General features: G+C 38.2%; 1 protein-coding gene across 5 annotated transcripts in view; it reads right to left on the reverse strand.

Moving 5' to 3' along the window:
- Positions 1–10,762, reverse strand: part of st3gal3b (ST3 beta-galactoside alpha-2,3-sialyltransferase 3b) — a 68,588-nt gene extending 57,826 nt beyond the window's left edge. For 2 of the 5 annotated variants that reach the window (XM_015012260.2, XM_015012253.2), the window contains exons 1-2: positions 9,541–10,762; positions 2,376–2,523 (exon numbers count right to left, since the gene is read on the reverse strand). In XM_015012260.2, the coding sequence (XP_014867746.1) occupies positions 2,376–2,484 (109 nt within the window). In that variant the 5' untranslated portion in view covers positions 2,485–2,523; positions 9,541–10,762. Of the gene's footprint in view, positions 1–2,375; positions 2,529–9,540 lie in introns of all 5 variants that reach the window. The other 3 variants (XM_015012259.2, XM_088014961.1, XM_088014962.1) reach the window with 3 other exon arrangements.
- Between the last annotated feature and the right edge of the window lie 5,466 nt (positions 10,763–16,228).

Here is a 16,228-nt window from a genome sequence, read left to right on the forward strand (position 1 = left end):
TCTCTCTAAATTCTCCTTTGAAGCTGGTGTGTGCGTGCATGATTGTTTACATGACTTTGACGGACAGGCGATCTGTCTCTAACCCGTTGCACCAGCATCCTTGGCAACCCCACTATGGTTGGAAGATAATAGATGGGCGGAAAAACAAATAAAAAATAGAAAAGAAGTCATATGTTATTTAAAATGAATAGAAGAAAAAGCTGTCCCACCAAAACAACGTTAAAAAATTAATGGTGGCTGACTTTAGTTTTTTTTTTAAGAATAACTCAATTGTTAAAAATTACCTGATGTGAGACAAAATTCAACCAGAAATGCACACAAGATGGCCTTCTACATGAAAGGATGTATCAAAATATGATCTGCTTTGTTTCGGACTATAATGTTTCTCCACATAATGACGTCAGCAGCAGGTCAAGCCAATAAAGTTACAGACCAATCTTCTAGCTCCCTCTGGTGGGCCGAAGAAGGAACACCACCAAGGTTTGTAAAAAGGTAAATAAAAACCTTTCAAAACTAATCAAATTACAAGGCACCAAAGTCTTCTGGAAGATGCCTGACTACAGAGGTTTCCACTGGAATAGAACATGATGCTGCATGTCTGGGAATAATTAGAGCACAGAGAACCTACAGGTAAATTTGACCAAAACATCTACAGTTGTTAGCTTGGGGAGTTTTTGGGACCAAAGAGGAAAGAAACCTCAACAATTTCTAAAGAATTCGTAACAATTCAGTGAGAAGGTCAGAAAACAGTACTGCTGTCTGCTGTTACCTACAGCAAGTCTGGTCTATCAACTTATGTTTAGCCATGCAGCATAAAAATAAAACCTCACTGATGTTTCCCATTTGTCAAATTCAAACTTTAACAGCATCAAAAAAATGCAGCAACCATCTCATTGTTCCATATGTTGTCTGGCTAATGTTTTTTAGGGAGAATGTTATTTTCTGAAGTTGAGCTTCATATTTCAACCTGCTTTTCCTCTACAATAAAGCCAAAAGTGGCAGTATATATTTAGTCTGGACATGATGCATCTAAAGATTCTAAATGCACTGGGAAATCAGCCAAACTGACCAAACCTCATCTGATTAAATATTTAGAAACTACTCTTTTGTCGATAGTAAATATTTCACCATACTGAAGTTTAGAGCATCGTTTAATTAGAATTTGTGAAAGCTTCACAATCCTAAAGCTGCTGTTGTGCTGAGCTGTAAAACATTGGCAAACCAATCTGAAGATCTGTTACGTTCAATTACTAATTTATTTTGTAACATAACAATAGAACAAACCTGTCTACTGTTAACTGCAAATCATTCACTAACAGGACAGTGTTACACTGAGGGAACCTGATGTGTGAACCAGCTTCATAAAACAGGAGTTTAGTAATGAAAAATCAAGAACATTTTTAAACTGCTTTACTAACAGTTAGCAGGTTATCATGATGAACATCAGTTGTTTAAACTCTAGCATAAAATTATGAAATGTGGTGTAATTTAAACAGACTTCCTGTTATCCTTGTAACACCTGCGTAAAACTGTTTTTTATGCAATGGTTAGCATAATTTTCACTGCTCTAAATGTGAAACAAAATACAAATAGTTGACTTGTCCTTTTTTCCTGACAATACTCTCCAATAGAGTTGTCTCAATACCGATATTGGTAAACAGACCGGGTACCGGCGTTAGTTACTTCTAAAGGCAAGACGTACTCCAGGCTGACACCATTATCTGCTGGATTTTCCTCTTTAGCTGCAACTCAAAGGCTAAACCACATTTCATACCAAGTGGCTGTGGTAATACCACCTGGTTATTACCACAATAGGTTATTAGCTGATCCTATGGGAAAAAAAAAACAGAAGAGGAGAGAAGTTAGATGGCAGGAGGGGGTAAAATGTCTGTAGTGTGATTTTAGCTAAATTCAGTTTCTCTTTATTTCAGTGTTAATGTGTCACAAAACTTGCAACAATCTGTGGTGTTTCAGCAAGAAGAGAAAGCCTTTCCTTACAGTTTAATGACAGTTACATTAATAACGGTGACTATGCCAGAGTAAAAATCTGTGAATGTCATCTCCACCTTCTTTCAGAAGGAGTGGATGTCAGTATCTGCCAGTGCAGAAAGTGAGTAACATGTACGTAGCTTTAACACAGGCCTTCTGATTACAATCCTCTCCCAGCAACATCCACAGCTCTGATCAGCTGAAAGAAAACCTACACTGTGTTTGAGACATTAACAGACACCCCGAGCTTTTATGAAACAGAACAAGTGATCGCACATTCACACTCAAACAGACAGACGATGCAAGGTTTTACAAAAAGATTACAAAGAAAGATGGGTGAATTTGTGAGTATTAACGTTCGATGTTAGACTGAAGGAGCGACTTACGAGGCTTCTGTCCCCATACGTATAGATGTAGCTTCCAAGAAGAGTAGTAAATAAAGCCCAGCACCAGCAAGGCACACAGGACAAACAGCAGCTTGTGTGTGGGCTTCATGGTCTAAGGTCATTCACATGGCACCATCAAGGTCATCACCTGTACTGACAAGCAGAAAAGAAGCGAGTTTTAATAGCAGACATCAGCAAAGGGAAGACAAAAACACACACAGTGCCAATGACCGCAGGGCAGATTTGGAGAAAAAGTGGAAACAAAACAAAAAAAAACTGCTGATACAGTTATTTCAGATAACAAGGTAATAATATCAAGGTAAGGAAATATACCATCATCTTCCTAAAATTATGGCTAAAGTCCTTTTCTTGTCAAAAAATATATATTTTAGGAAGGTGAGGATATTATTATAAGTTTATTATGTAAGAATACTTACAATATCACTGCTTCCTGAAACAGTGGAAATGGTGGGAGAGGATTACTTGCATACATACATGAATGGTAATCTGTCTATACATTACATAGCTAACTAAATCAATCAATATAAAATATCAACTCTGACTTGGACACTGAACTAAATGCATCTTGCTGACAGGGAGCTGATAGCAGGTTGAGTTATGGGTAGGACGCTGTAGAGCGCGCCTGGTTCAAAAGCGGATTTAAAACTTTGGCTGAAATGGCGCATTTAACAAGCCAACAGTAGATACAGAAGAGAGAAAACTAAAGAGAACGTTAAGTTGAGCTAATCCTGTTATTGCTTAAATGGAGGAGCAGACCATCTATCTTGTTACAGAAAGTAATAAGTGAGCTTGGATCTTTTTAACCACATATTATAGAAGATTTGCACTTGACACACCCTGCTGTAACAACAAGCGACAAAATGGAGCGGGAAATGTGGGACAATGCATTGCGTACTCAAATTGTGATCTATACGAAAGCAGTAAAATCTTAAAATAATATGCCAGGATTAATTCGGCCTGGGACCTCTAATTAAAACGAATTAGTAAGACCGGATCAGGCTCAGACACAATGTCTATGGACTCAGTCTGGATCCGGTTGGATTTTTTTATGTCTGAATTTTTGTAACTTTTAAACATTTAACACCAAAATGTTACATGTGGACCGCTGCTGGACTACCAACCAACAATAGGGTTCAGCAGATTTCTGGGAGAGACCCTGTCATTGTTCTGTCAGTGGTTTTTAATCACTGCAGAGAAAAAATTAGATATGTTCATCTGTGTGATGGGATCTGGATTCTCTGTTCAACTTGCTAAATATTAAGTAAACCACGTGAGAATTATGTGCAACTGAATAGCCAAGACCAATATTATTTAAAAATTGACAGGTTAAAATAAAATATGATGCTAAATTTTTGAGGCTGTCAGTCAAAATGATGGACAAAAAACAGTCTAGTGACATCCAATTTTCAATCAAGAATACTTCCCATCCCTAAGAATATAATGTTTCTATCTCTGACATATGTTTCTATAAATTCAAAAATCAGACAGTGATGTGTGAAAAATAAAGTAAATGCAAGGGAAGTAAGTTGCTGCCTGTGTAGACAAAAATATTTTGGAGTGTAAATGAGAGTGATTCTGAAATCTCTAAAAACCGTGTCCTGATTCCTGCCTGATTTCTCCCTGCAGCAGATACAGTTTTTTCTCAGAAAGTTATAATTTCTCCTCAACTGAGAAAAGCCTGCATTATCATCCCAGCTGATGGACTCTGACCTCATGTCTACACTGAATTAGACATGATTCAGTTTCACAATTGGCAAAGAAACAATTCTTTGTCTATTGTGACAAATAATTATTTTAATATATGTGAAACACAAAAGTTAGCACAACTTCAATACAGCAAGAAAAGAGGATTGGGTTTATTTGTGACTTTAAATAACCAGCAAGGGATGCATCATAGGCAGAGGAGCACAGAAGAGTCAAAACTTGTACTCAAGAGTAGCTCTACTTCAACATATTTTTACTTAAATAATTTCTTGTAAAGCTATTTTTACTCAAGAGTAAAAAACTATTTGGTATAAAACCTACTCAATTACTGAGTAACTGAACAAAAAGTCTGATTTAATATTAGAAAATGTTAACATTTCCTATTTGATTTAGAAAAACTAAATAGGACTGCATGTATGTTCTTTCATTGAAGTTACTTGTATTGGAGGATCCAGAAATTCTACTCAATAGTAGTAATAGTTCATAATACTCAAGTAACAGTAAAGTGTACAGTGCATTAAAATTCTCCTAAAAGTACCATATTCCCCAAAAGGTTACTCAAGAAAATACAACCAGTACTACTCACCTCTGAACATAAAATTAGTAGCCTATTCTTGTTTAGAAGCTTAATGTGACATATTGGCATTAGGGCTGCGCTGATAAAACAGCCCTGATTTAGTTCATTTTGGAAGATTGGTGATCGGACGATACTTGCATGTGAAGCCAATATTATCAACCGATTTTATCTAAATCACCCACTGTCCTTTTTAACTCTGCAGCAAGAGAAGTTTGACTGACTGACCCACCCACCAGGTCACATTTGCAGTTAACAACAGTCTCCCCACTGTTACCAGCTCAGGGACTTTCTTCATATATTTAGCAACGTTTCAGACAGAAAAAAAAAAAGTCAGTATCGGCCAAAATCAGAATTGGCTGGTCATGCGTTTTAAAGATTGGTGATCGGCAAAAAACTCAATTGGTGCACCTCTTATTTTGGCATGGATTAACTAGTGATTTAGCCAACGTTAGCTGCAGCCTGCAGCATTACTCAACTTGCTTGGTTTGTTTGGAAAATGTTGTGCCTTTTGCTGGTTTGCTGCCATGACTAACACGCACACCGGTAGCAGCTCTGGCTTCCAATGCATAGCTGCAACTCTCTGTCTGCCACACGGGTGTAAACCTGGTGCAAACATCTTATGTTGCATTTAAAGACAGCTTGGATAAACAGGTTATCAATGGAAAAAAGTGAACGGGACAGAGATCACAGATATGGTGACAACAGGAGTCCTTTGTGTATCAAATCAGGATAGCAATAATAGAAAGCTGTCCAAGCTATGGTTTATAAAACAAAATGGCTCAAATAAAATAAACCACCAGCTGACTCTATGGGCGAGCAACAAACTAGGTCCAACAGGAGGCATGGCACTTCTGTCATGCAACTTCAATAAAATGTATTAGTTTCCATAAAGCCACCAACACAAAAACTGTTGAATAAAGTTCACCCCAAGCACAACTAATTTCTCAAACTTAAAAAGGCCTGCTAAAAATACTAAATTTCATAAGTTATATAAAAACTTAAGTCATGGAATTGTTAAAGTTCTTGGTAAAATGTAAAACATCGGGCAACACTACCTAAACCAAGAACCAATATTTATTCAGGTAAATTAAATGGTGGCAAACTGTTGATAGGCTAAAAGTCATCTGACTATCAGACTGTTGACTCTTGAAAGCCAGCCCTGGCATGTGTGAAGAATTAAAACAGCAATAACTACATGCAACATTTATCCAAGTGTAACCAAAGATAATGAAAATGAAAGAAATGCAAAAACTTTTATATCCTACACAGCATTCTAGAATACCATAAATATTTTTTCCCTCTGTCAGACTTTGCTTCAGATGAAGTTCTACACAAAATTGAATTAAACATGAACAGAACTCAGATAGCGATCACCACAGACATCACCTGCGGACCCATCCCACCATATAACCACAGGTCCTTAATCGTTTAGTGCAGCTTCTTGCAGACGCAAGACGAAAGAAAGAACACTAAGATCAACAATTCACTCAATGAGACCAGCAGCTGTAGTCCATGGAAGAAATGTAGGTTTAGATATGGAGCTAGACCTACATTTTTACAAAGTCTGTACTAAATCATCCATTTACCATCTTAAAAAAAAAAAATACCAAAGTTAAAAAAATTTATATCAAAGTGGGGTTACTGTAAATAATTATTTTAGTAATCAAAAAAATCTATTTATATGATTAAATCGAAATTTATATATATATATATATATATATATATATATATATATATATATATATATATATATATATATATATATATATTCACAGCGAGCTGAGCCTCACCTGGGATTGCGCACTCTCGCTAACTGCACCGGTTGCCATTCTATTAGAGCATGCTCCTCCTGTCTGTAAGTCGCCAATAAAATGGTTAAAAACCTTTAATGTATGAACTGATTTTAAATAATTTAGCTTATGTATTTAATGTACTGTGTTTTTATTGTCACCAACCGTGTGTGTATCGTGTTTCGTGTGCTAAGGAGCGATCAGAAACGGCAGAGAACAGATTCGAGGTGAGGTAGGCAGTTCTCGTGCCTCATCGCTGGGGGCGCTCATGATCCCAGACATTGTGACTCCACAACTGCAGAGTAAGAGACAGTAACAGCGAGCTAGCTATACAGTAGCTGCGCTGACACAGAGAGCGAGAAAGACGTGGTTTTGAGTTGTTTCTCCCTTTGCTGTTAAGCACAGCACTAAATTAATATCTACATGTCTAAGTTTGATTGAGATAACGGAATTATTCTGCGGCGGCGGCGCGGCTATGGATGGCATGTAAAGGAATAGCCTTTTTGCCCTCCAGCATTGTACGCATGCGCAAAATTTCCTTACGTAAACATCTTATTAGATGCAGGGGGTCTCGATTTGTAAATCTGATTATAATTAAGTCGGTGCCTCACCAGCCATGAACCTCACCACACGTCACTGATATATATATATATATATATATATATATATATATATATATATAAAATATTGGTAAATTCTGCCATAGCAGCACCATCAATATTGATCCAAATTTTCATATATGTGCATTCCCAATTACTTTTATGTAGCTTAGAAAATTAACCTGTAACAAAAAAAGCATGTTTTTTTTATTTCAAACTGGACAAAAATTACACAAAAATCTGAAATTTTATTTTTAAAAAATAAGCAGCACGCTGACAAAGAAACTTAAAAAAATAATAGATGTATTGTCATTGCACAGCAGAGCAACAATATTGATATTGATAAGATCAGCTCCAAAATAACAACACTTCTCAACCTGGACAGGTCTGCTGTTGAAAATAAGATGCCAACACTCAAATGACTAAATCAAATCCATTATCACATCTGGTCTGACCCAACACCTCTGGAAGCCATTAGAAAAATACACTCAGAAATTTGGCTTTAAACTTTTTCCTTTTTTGGATGCACTCATTTGTGAGAGTCTGCATTCTCTCACATGAAGATCAAATCGAAAAACAGATCCAAGATGACTGATAAACACCTGCTGCCCTAAGACTTGCAACCAGCTCCTCCTGCTCCGACTATGAGAAAGAAGACATAATTGCTTTTTCAGGATTAGCCATCAGAAAAATGACAGCCCTAACTGAAAAACAATAACCCGGATCCCCATTACCATTACATAACTTTAAATCATCAGTGAGTCTTTGGCTCCAGTAGTGATTATGCAACAACCTGCTCTCTCCCTTTGGTAAAACTTTCCAAGATTTTCCCAGGTTAACGTCAAATACATACCCTGAATATCAGGCATTAGATAGTTTTTCCCCATAGTTGGCATCTATTGAAAATGTTTTAATCCAATGATATAATTAATTTACCTAAAGAGAAGTAGAATTTTTGCATTACCCAAATGGTCTATTAATGTTTCTTGAATGCACCTATAGAACAAAAAATAACTGATCTGATTTGCAAGCATGCTTAATCTGACAGTCAAGTTCACATAATTTATTTGTTTATAGCTTATTCAGGATTTCACTTGTTTTATTTGAAAATAATCCAAGCTCAATATTCTTTGAAGTTGTCAGAGGGGTAAGGATGTATTCTAAAGTCGCAAACATGGCTTATTACAAGGGAAAGTAACTCACTCTACACACTAAAAGGCAGAACATTCACAAAGAAGCAGAAAATGTGTCTGTTAGGGAGCTGAATGAAGTTCTACCAACCAGTTTACATAGTTACCTAATGAATTAAATATTATTCCTCATGAGAGCAAATTTCCTGATTCAATAAAAAAAAAAAACAATTTTAACCATCATTTTATATTATTTTAGCATCAACAGGAAATTGTATGACTTGGCTAAACGTGTTAACTCATGTTTAGCCAAGTGTTAAAGCATTTTTGTTTTAAATCTTTTGTAAATACAGAAAATCTGAAAGGTTTGGGAACCTCTGATCTAAAACATTGGGGTCAGAGACCTTTGTAATCCATGTTCAGTGGAGATAACATTTAGGTTCTATGCCCATCAGCTGTTCAAACACTAATACAAAAATGAGATCCACAGAAACTGAAAATATAGTTATCAACTCTTGGGTCAGTAATAAAAGAAAAAGCATTTTGCTGCTTTTTTTATAGGCAATGTCAAAATTCTAATATTTTACTTGTGTGTGTGTATATACTTCTACACACATTTTTTTCTTTTAACGTACCCTTTTCTTGTAAAGAATACTTAAATGTCCCGTTTATGAGGTGATTTCCGAAGGAACGAAGGAAAAAATAAAAAGATTTATCGAAAAACAGCCACATCGTTGTTCAGTTTAACCACAATGACAGTTCCCACACAATGTTTGGGTCTTCAGAAACTTTACAGTTTAAGTCATAACGAAGTCTCAGTCATTTACCTGACAAAAACATTCCGAGTCCGTTAGCACAAGCAAACATAACGGGAACTTTATGGTCTAACAAAACGAAGCAGTTATTTTTAAGTCATAACAAAGACACTTATTTCAAGTGTCGTGTCTCACTATGTCCATTATTACTATGTCTGTGTGATATACAAATATTAGTCTGGAATAATAAAAAGGAGGAAAATACGAGGCGACCGTTGTGCGTTAGCTAACCGCGATGCTAACTACGCTACGTTGGCACAGCATAAGCCTGAACCACCGGGCAGGCCTTCTACGTAACACAACGTTGGTGGAGATATTTTCTCAGCTGACATAAAAATGTTTCAGAATTTCCTTGAAAAAAGTCCACACGTATGCCGAAGTCCGCAACATAAAACATGTAGCGCATCAGACAACAGCTAACCAGGGTCCCTTAAATTAAACTACAACCGCAGCTGCGAACTGAACGTAACGACGTCTTGTCCTCAACACCACAATTGATTGTAAATTAGTGACAGTCCGCGGATGTTACCTTTCTTTTTATTTGAGTCCCAGGGTGTGAAACAGATGATTCCTCAAATAAAATTATGTACAGGTTGAAGCAACCATGCTTCCCTTCCTCTCCAACACATTTTGGGAACATCTGTGGAGGTCCTTAGTCCATGAAGCAGAACAGGGCCAGCATGACTGCGCCGTTTCAGCCAGTCTCAACAGCTCTGTGAGAAGAGCCTTCAGAGATTCCCAGGCGCAGCAGCTCACTAAAGTCCATAAACAGCCACTGGAGTCATATGAGGAAGTCCGTCTGTGACTGACTTAAGATGCGCCCTTCTGCTCCCCGTTTTAGAGGGGTTTAGATCATCGCACCAGATCATCCGTTTCTTCACGAAAGGTATTACTCACATCAACGTTGCACTGTTCTGGTCTTCGCTCAGTTTGAAAGCATTTATATCCAGCCCAAGGCTCAGCCCCCTTGCAGCTGTAAGAGTCCTGGCTCAGCAGCAGTGAAACAGATCCTCAGACCTATAGCGCTTGTTGGTCTACTTCTCCCACGCTACGATAGTATGTGCTGGCCAGCAAAGTTTTGTTATTGTTTTTTTTTTCTTCCTTTTTTTCTTTTTCATTGAGTTAGGGCGGGTGAGACCTGGCATGTTTTGTTTTACAATGAGCTGCGATGTAAAAGTGGCTCTTTATTGTGGTAATTAAACCATACACAAAACTATCTAAAACATTTATTTCTTGTAAGTTTGATGCTTATTAAGGCTTACAGAAAATAACCACAAAATTCAGCCTCGGAAAATTAGTATATTGCATAAGATCACTTACAAATATGTTTTAAACAGACTTGTCAGATTTCTGAAAAGTGTGTTCATTTACAAAGTAGCCCTTCTTTGTTCGTCTCAGGTCCAGTAGGTTGATTTCACAACAGAAACACTCACTGTATTTATTCTAACAGAAAAATCAAGTTGGTAGTTCTTCTGCCCCACAGTCACTGTGATTGTAATGTAGTATTTAACATAAATTCACATAATTAATCCACATAACTCAGCTCATGTTTAACATAATATATTAGAGTATAGTACAGAAAATAAAATCGCAAAATTCAAAGACCCACAATTGATAACTGAAACATTACATTGCATCAAAACTTAAAACATGCTTAACACGAAACAAAATAAAGTTGGTGGTCAACATTAGTCCAGCTTTTTCTGCCGCTATACATTAAATAAAATACAATAAATAACCCTAAGCAAACTGGTTCCCACTGAAAAGTTAACAGTTGTAAAATTAAACATAGCCAGACATTTATCACGATAACAGTTTAAACAATATACAAGGACAAACTACACACAGAACCCATTATGATTAAATTTATATATATATATATATATATATATATATATATATATATATATATATATATATATATATATATATATATATATATATATATATATATATATATATATATTAAAAATTCCCTTCTCACCCTCCGCGGGTGGTCTCTTTCATCCTCTGAGCTCGGGTCCTCTACCAGAGGCCTGGGAGCTTGAGGGTTCTGCGCAGTATCTTGGCTGTGCCTAGAACTGCACATTTCTGGACTGAGATGTCTGATGTTGTTCCTGGGATCTGTTTGAGCCACTGCTCCAGTTTGGGGGTGACTGCCCCGAGGGCCCCGATGACCACAGGTACCACTGTGGTCTTCACCTTCCAGGCCTTCTCCAGTTCCTCTCTGAGGCCCTGGTATTTCTCCAGTTTCTCGTGCTCCTTTTTCCTGATGTTGTAGTCACTTGGTATTGCTACATCCACCACAACGGCTTTCCTCTGTTCTTTATCCACCACCACAATGTCCGGTTGGTTCGCCATTACCATCTTGTCTGTCTGGATCTGGAAGTCCCACAGGATCTTAGCTCGGTCATTCTCCACCACCTTTGGGGGTGTTCCCCACTTTGACCTCGGGGCATCTGTACCATATTCGGTACAGATGTTCCTGTACACTATGCCCGCCACTTGGTTATGTCGTTCCATGTACGCTTTCCCTGCCAGCATCTTGCACCCTGCTGTTATGTGCTGGACTGTCTCAGAGGCCTCCTTGCACAACCTACACCTTGGGTCTTGTCTGGTGTGGTAGATCTGAGCCTCTATTGCTCTGGTGTTTAGGGCCTGTTCCTGGGCGGCCAGGATGAGGGCCTCTGTGCTGTCCTTGAGTCCAGCTTTCTCCAGCCATTGGTAGGATTTCCTGATATCAGCCACTTCAGTTATTTGTCGGTGGTACATCCCATGTAGGGGCTTGTCTTCCCATGATGATTCCTCCAGCACCTCGTCCTCTGTTCCCCATTGTCTGAGACATTCGCTGAGCACATCGTCCATTGAGGCTTTGTCCTTGATGTATTTATGGATCTTGGATGTTTCATCCTGGACAGTGGCTCTCACACTCACTAGTCCTCTGCCTCCTTCCTTACGGCTTGTGTACAGTCTCAGGGTGCTGGATTTGGGGTGCAACCCTCCATGCATGGTTAGTAGCTTCTGAGTCTTAACATCCGTGGCCTTTATCTCTTCCATTGACCAGCTGATTATTCCGGCAGGGTGTCTGATTATTGGTAAGGCATAGCTGTTTATTGCACGGATCTTGTTCTTGCCATTGAGCTGGCTTCTCAGGACTTGCCTTATTCGTTATATATATAGCTCGGGTCCTCTACCAGAGGCCTGGGAGCTTGAGGGTTCCTCCAGTATCTTGGCTGTGCCTAGAACTGCACATTTCTGACTTATCACGTGAGTGAACTTATTCATGTGAGCGAACTTATTCACGTGTAGTATTAATTGTGTTTCATTTTTAATGGAAACACTGCAATTGCAAAATTGTGGGGGGGGGTTGTTTTGTGTTTTTGCACTCTGGAAAAACAGCCACTGTCAGGTATCTTAATGCAACAGCCCACTGTTCTGACAACCTTCATTCCAGTTGGCTTTTCAGTATATCACAACCCCAGGTAACAGCAGACTGCTGTGCCCATAATCCTGTCCCCTCACTCTCTTGCTCCTGTTACTCTTATTTTTGGGTTTTCCTTTACATATCTTGCATCTTGATCATTTCCTGACATTCACAAAGTCTTTGTATTCTGCACAAGCAGCTGTTGTACTCAGAGATGAGGAAGCAGTGAGGCGTCAGTTTTCCGTTTTTACCCTGCAAGAGCGTCTCAGAGTAGCACCCCAATCTATTAATATTGAATCAAGCAGGAAATAGAATCTGCTCACCCGCTGTTCTCCAGATGAGCTCAGGAGATTCGGAGCAGGAAGGAGAATGACACATGAGGCAAAACCTGAGATGCAATCATACACAAATAGACTTCTCTGACTGAATTGTCACAGGGTAAAAAAAAAATATATAGCAGCATTTGCTCTCCATGGGGTATTAGTCAATCAGCATGTTGAGTTACCTCATCCACCTTTAGGATATATTGTCCAATGGTGTGTAATGCACCTTCAAAGTGAGGGGCCTTCAATGCCACATTCATTTGCTCTCGCTGTTCAGGTAGTATTGTTCCCTGTGAAATCTCGTCCAAGTTTTGCCCATTCACTGCATCTGTTGTGAAAAGCTTATGGTGGGGAAAAGGCTCAACTCTGAAAAGAAATACGAGCTGAGCACCATAAATTAAAAGCTCGTTTTACTTCCAAGGTTGTGTAATTTACTCAGCTTGATGTTTCCTGCCATGGCGATGGTTGGGCTGTATTGCACCTCACCATCTTGTTCCTGGTTTTTTTCTTCTGTTGCTTTCTGTGCGTCTCTGTCTGTGTTTTAAAGGTGTTGCACTCTGGCCTTGAAAACCAAAGCCAGGTTGTTGTTTGTGCATACGTATTTTTGTCAATGAAGTTGATTCTATTTCACTCAATTGGCTCATCAAACCTCTTACTGACAATCCAAGAATCTCTTCGTTCATCACTAGCTTGTCGGTCTTCCTCATTAGATAAATAACTTAACCTCAACTAGGCTAAGCAGACATTAGTAAACCCAAACCATTTCATGTCATCTTGAATATTTGTACAAGGATGATCATAAAAATTTTTTATTTGTGTTTAAAAAAGTTGCTGCTCCAGTGTTGGGCTGCCTTGTTGACAGACACCTCATTGGACATATCCTGGCCAATATTTTTTCATGATCATATCACATGGTGGAAACACATCCCTCTTCCTTCTATTTCTGGGAACCATACAATAGAATTATTTTCTCTGGATTTCCGGATTTAAACTTGACATCTATACATATATATATATATATATGGTAACACTTTATTTGAAGGGGGGTGAATAAGACTGACATGACACTGTCATAAACATGACATAACACCTGTCATGAACATAAATAAGCCTTCATGAATATTTATGACTGTTGTCATAAAGCGTCATTCGGTAAATTATGACACTTTTAATACAAAGTTGACATTATTCAAAATGCCTTTGTTAAGACAACTTGACATTAACCAAGAAATCATTACTGTTATAAATTTGTTATAAAAGTATTACTGATTTCACTTTAAAAATTAGATAACTTTATGTTATTAAAGGTAAAGTTTGTGTGTGTATGTGCTGCTACATGTGCTAATGGTGGAGAAACAACTTACTTTTCCAGGAAAATTGTTTTTCCACCATCATCGGTGGCCATACTAACTAACTTTAACATTTCTGGCAGATTCTGCTATCAGGAAGATGCTGTTGCACAACAAACAACAAGAGGGAGGAGGGAAAGTTTGTGAGCAGCTGATACCCAAGCATGATTGGCAACTCCAAGATCCTCCTCCTGGCTCTGTTTCTAGTTAGTAGTGGTTTGAGGAAGAGGAACTCAATTTTTTCACAGATTATCTGTCTCAACATAGTGACAGTTTTACCAAATATGTAAAAGTTACACATTGCAGTTTAATGCTTTGTTACATTCTTGCTTGAGTTTCACCAAGACCTGATTGCTGCCTGACATGTACAATCAGAAAATTAGAAGTACGCCAACAATACGTGGTAGGTCAAAAGATGTCATCTTCCAATGTCAGGACTTTCGAGAACAGATCCCAGATACATCTATCAGTCTGGTGAAGAATTTTCTGTACCACATATACTAACATGTGGTTGGTACATGTCAACCACAGTGAACCACAGTGAGAGTCATTATTCTCAAATGAAGAAAAAATGGGAACACCAACAGGAGAACACCAGCTCCTCTCCAATAACACACCAGGAAGTCACAAAGAGGCCTCCAAAACATCTGGACCGCACACCTCACTTACTTCAGCTAAGGTCAGAGTTCATTATTTAACAATTAAACAAAGAGACCATAATGGCATATAGTCAAGAGTTCCACATCCAAAATCCCTGCTGACCTCATCGATTTTCAGAAATTATTAACTTAAAACAAGCTGTAGAGTTATTTGTAAGTTAGTTTTGTCTTATTTCAACTGTGCTAAGATTTTTGCACTAGAAACTAGACCAAAACTACATGGTAAGATTTTGTGTTTTTGCACTTTACTGTCAAATGTAGCATAGTATTTAGATTTGGGAAAATAGATAAATAAATTATGGGATGGTTTCCCTCTTAAGGTAACATTACATAACCAAGACAAGCATGTATATGCCTGACAATCCATCATGCTGAAAAGTTTGCTCCATGTTGGGTCATTCTACATTTAGCTTTGCCTGATAACTTGTGAAAATCTACTATCAGCACAGACAATTATCACTCATATTACCACATGAGGTGGAAAGTAACAGCGCTATGGGAGATGTAACAACTGAATCTACACTACCATGGAGTGTGGGTTGCACCACAGAGCCTCAGGGACATTCCTATGACATATAAAGTATCTGACTACAGCAGGCATTTCATATAGTGACTGGACTGGAGTAGTTAGAGCACACTGTGTGCAATGCTAAAGCATACAATTTGCAATTTGCATAAGCAAGTCGAGACATAAGTATAGTAGCACAGCATACCAAATAAACCATCACAGTAATGTACTGCAGTATCACAGAATGTGTTTTTTTTAGATGTGCGTCTGCTCCAACACAGCTGATTCAAATGGTCCAACTACACCACCGGCTAGTTTAAGTTTCTTCAGAGGCCTGCTAACAAAGTTTCTCACAGATCTTTTTTTTCTTTTCTCTCATCTGTTGCAGATCTTCTGCTGTGTTTGGAGTCATTGTCCTCATGACTGAGTGCACACTTTAGCTAACGGTCTCACATTTGACTTCAGAATTCTTTTGTACGCAGCAGACAAGGGTTGACTGAAGGTCCAGTAGCTTCTAAACAAGCCCAGATAATCCTCCCCATCCGCTGAATAAAAACAAACAGTTGACTAAATTGAATGAATAAAACTGATGATTTCCTTCAGTGACAGCGCCTACAGTTTGAATGGAGCATGAGTTTCCCTTAAAGACCGCTCCAGAAGCTCAGCTGAGGTCAGGGGATGATGGAAACGGTAAATAAATGCTTCAGAAGTTTTTATTGTAGCTCATATTATTATAGACCCATTCATAGTCACGCTTAAGTCAAATGGAATCCAGGCTGATAGTGACTTCTGGCCTACAGACATATAACTTTGCACAGCTTTATTTCAGTCTAAGACAGTAAATAACAGCTATTCAAAAGCTCAGCATCAGGAAGGAGGCTCTCACCGGAGGTTGGAAGCAACTCAGTAAAATCTCCTCCTGACCAGCAACCCTTTAATAAACACAGAGACTGA

Source organism: Poecilia mexicana, unplaced genomic scaffold (assembly GCF_051168715.1).
Source record: "Poecilia mexicana isolate PSO_F unplaced genomic scaffold, ASM5116871v1 scaffold_17, whole genome shotgun sequence".
NCBI classification, from domain to species: domain Eukaryota; kingdom Metazoa; phylum Chordata; class Actinopteri; order Cyprinodontiformes; family Poeciliidae; genus Poecilia; species Poecilia mexicana.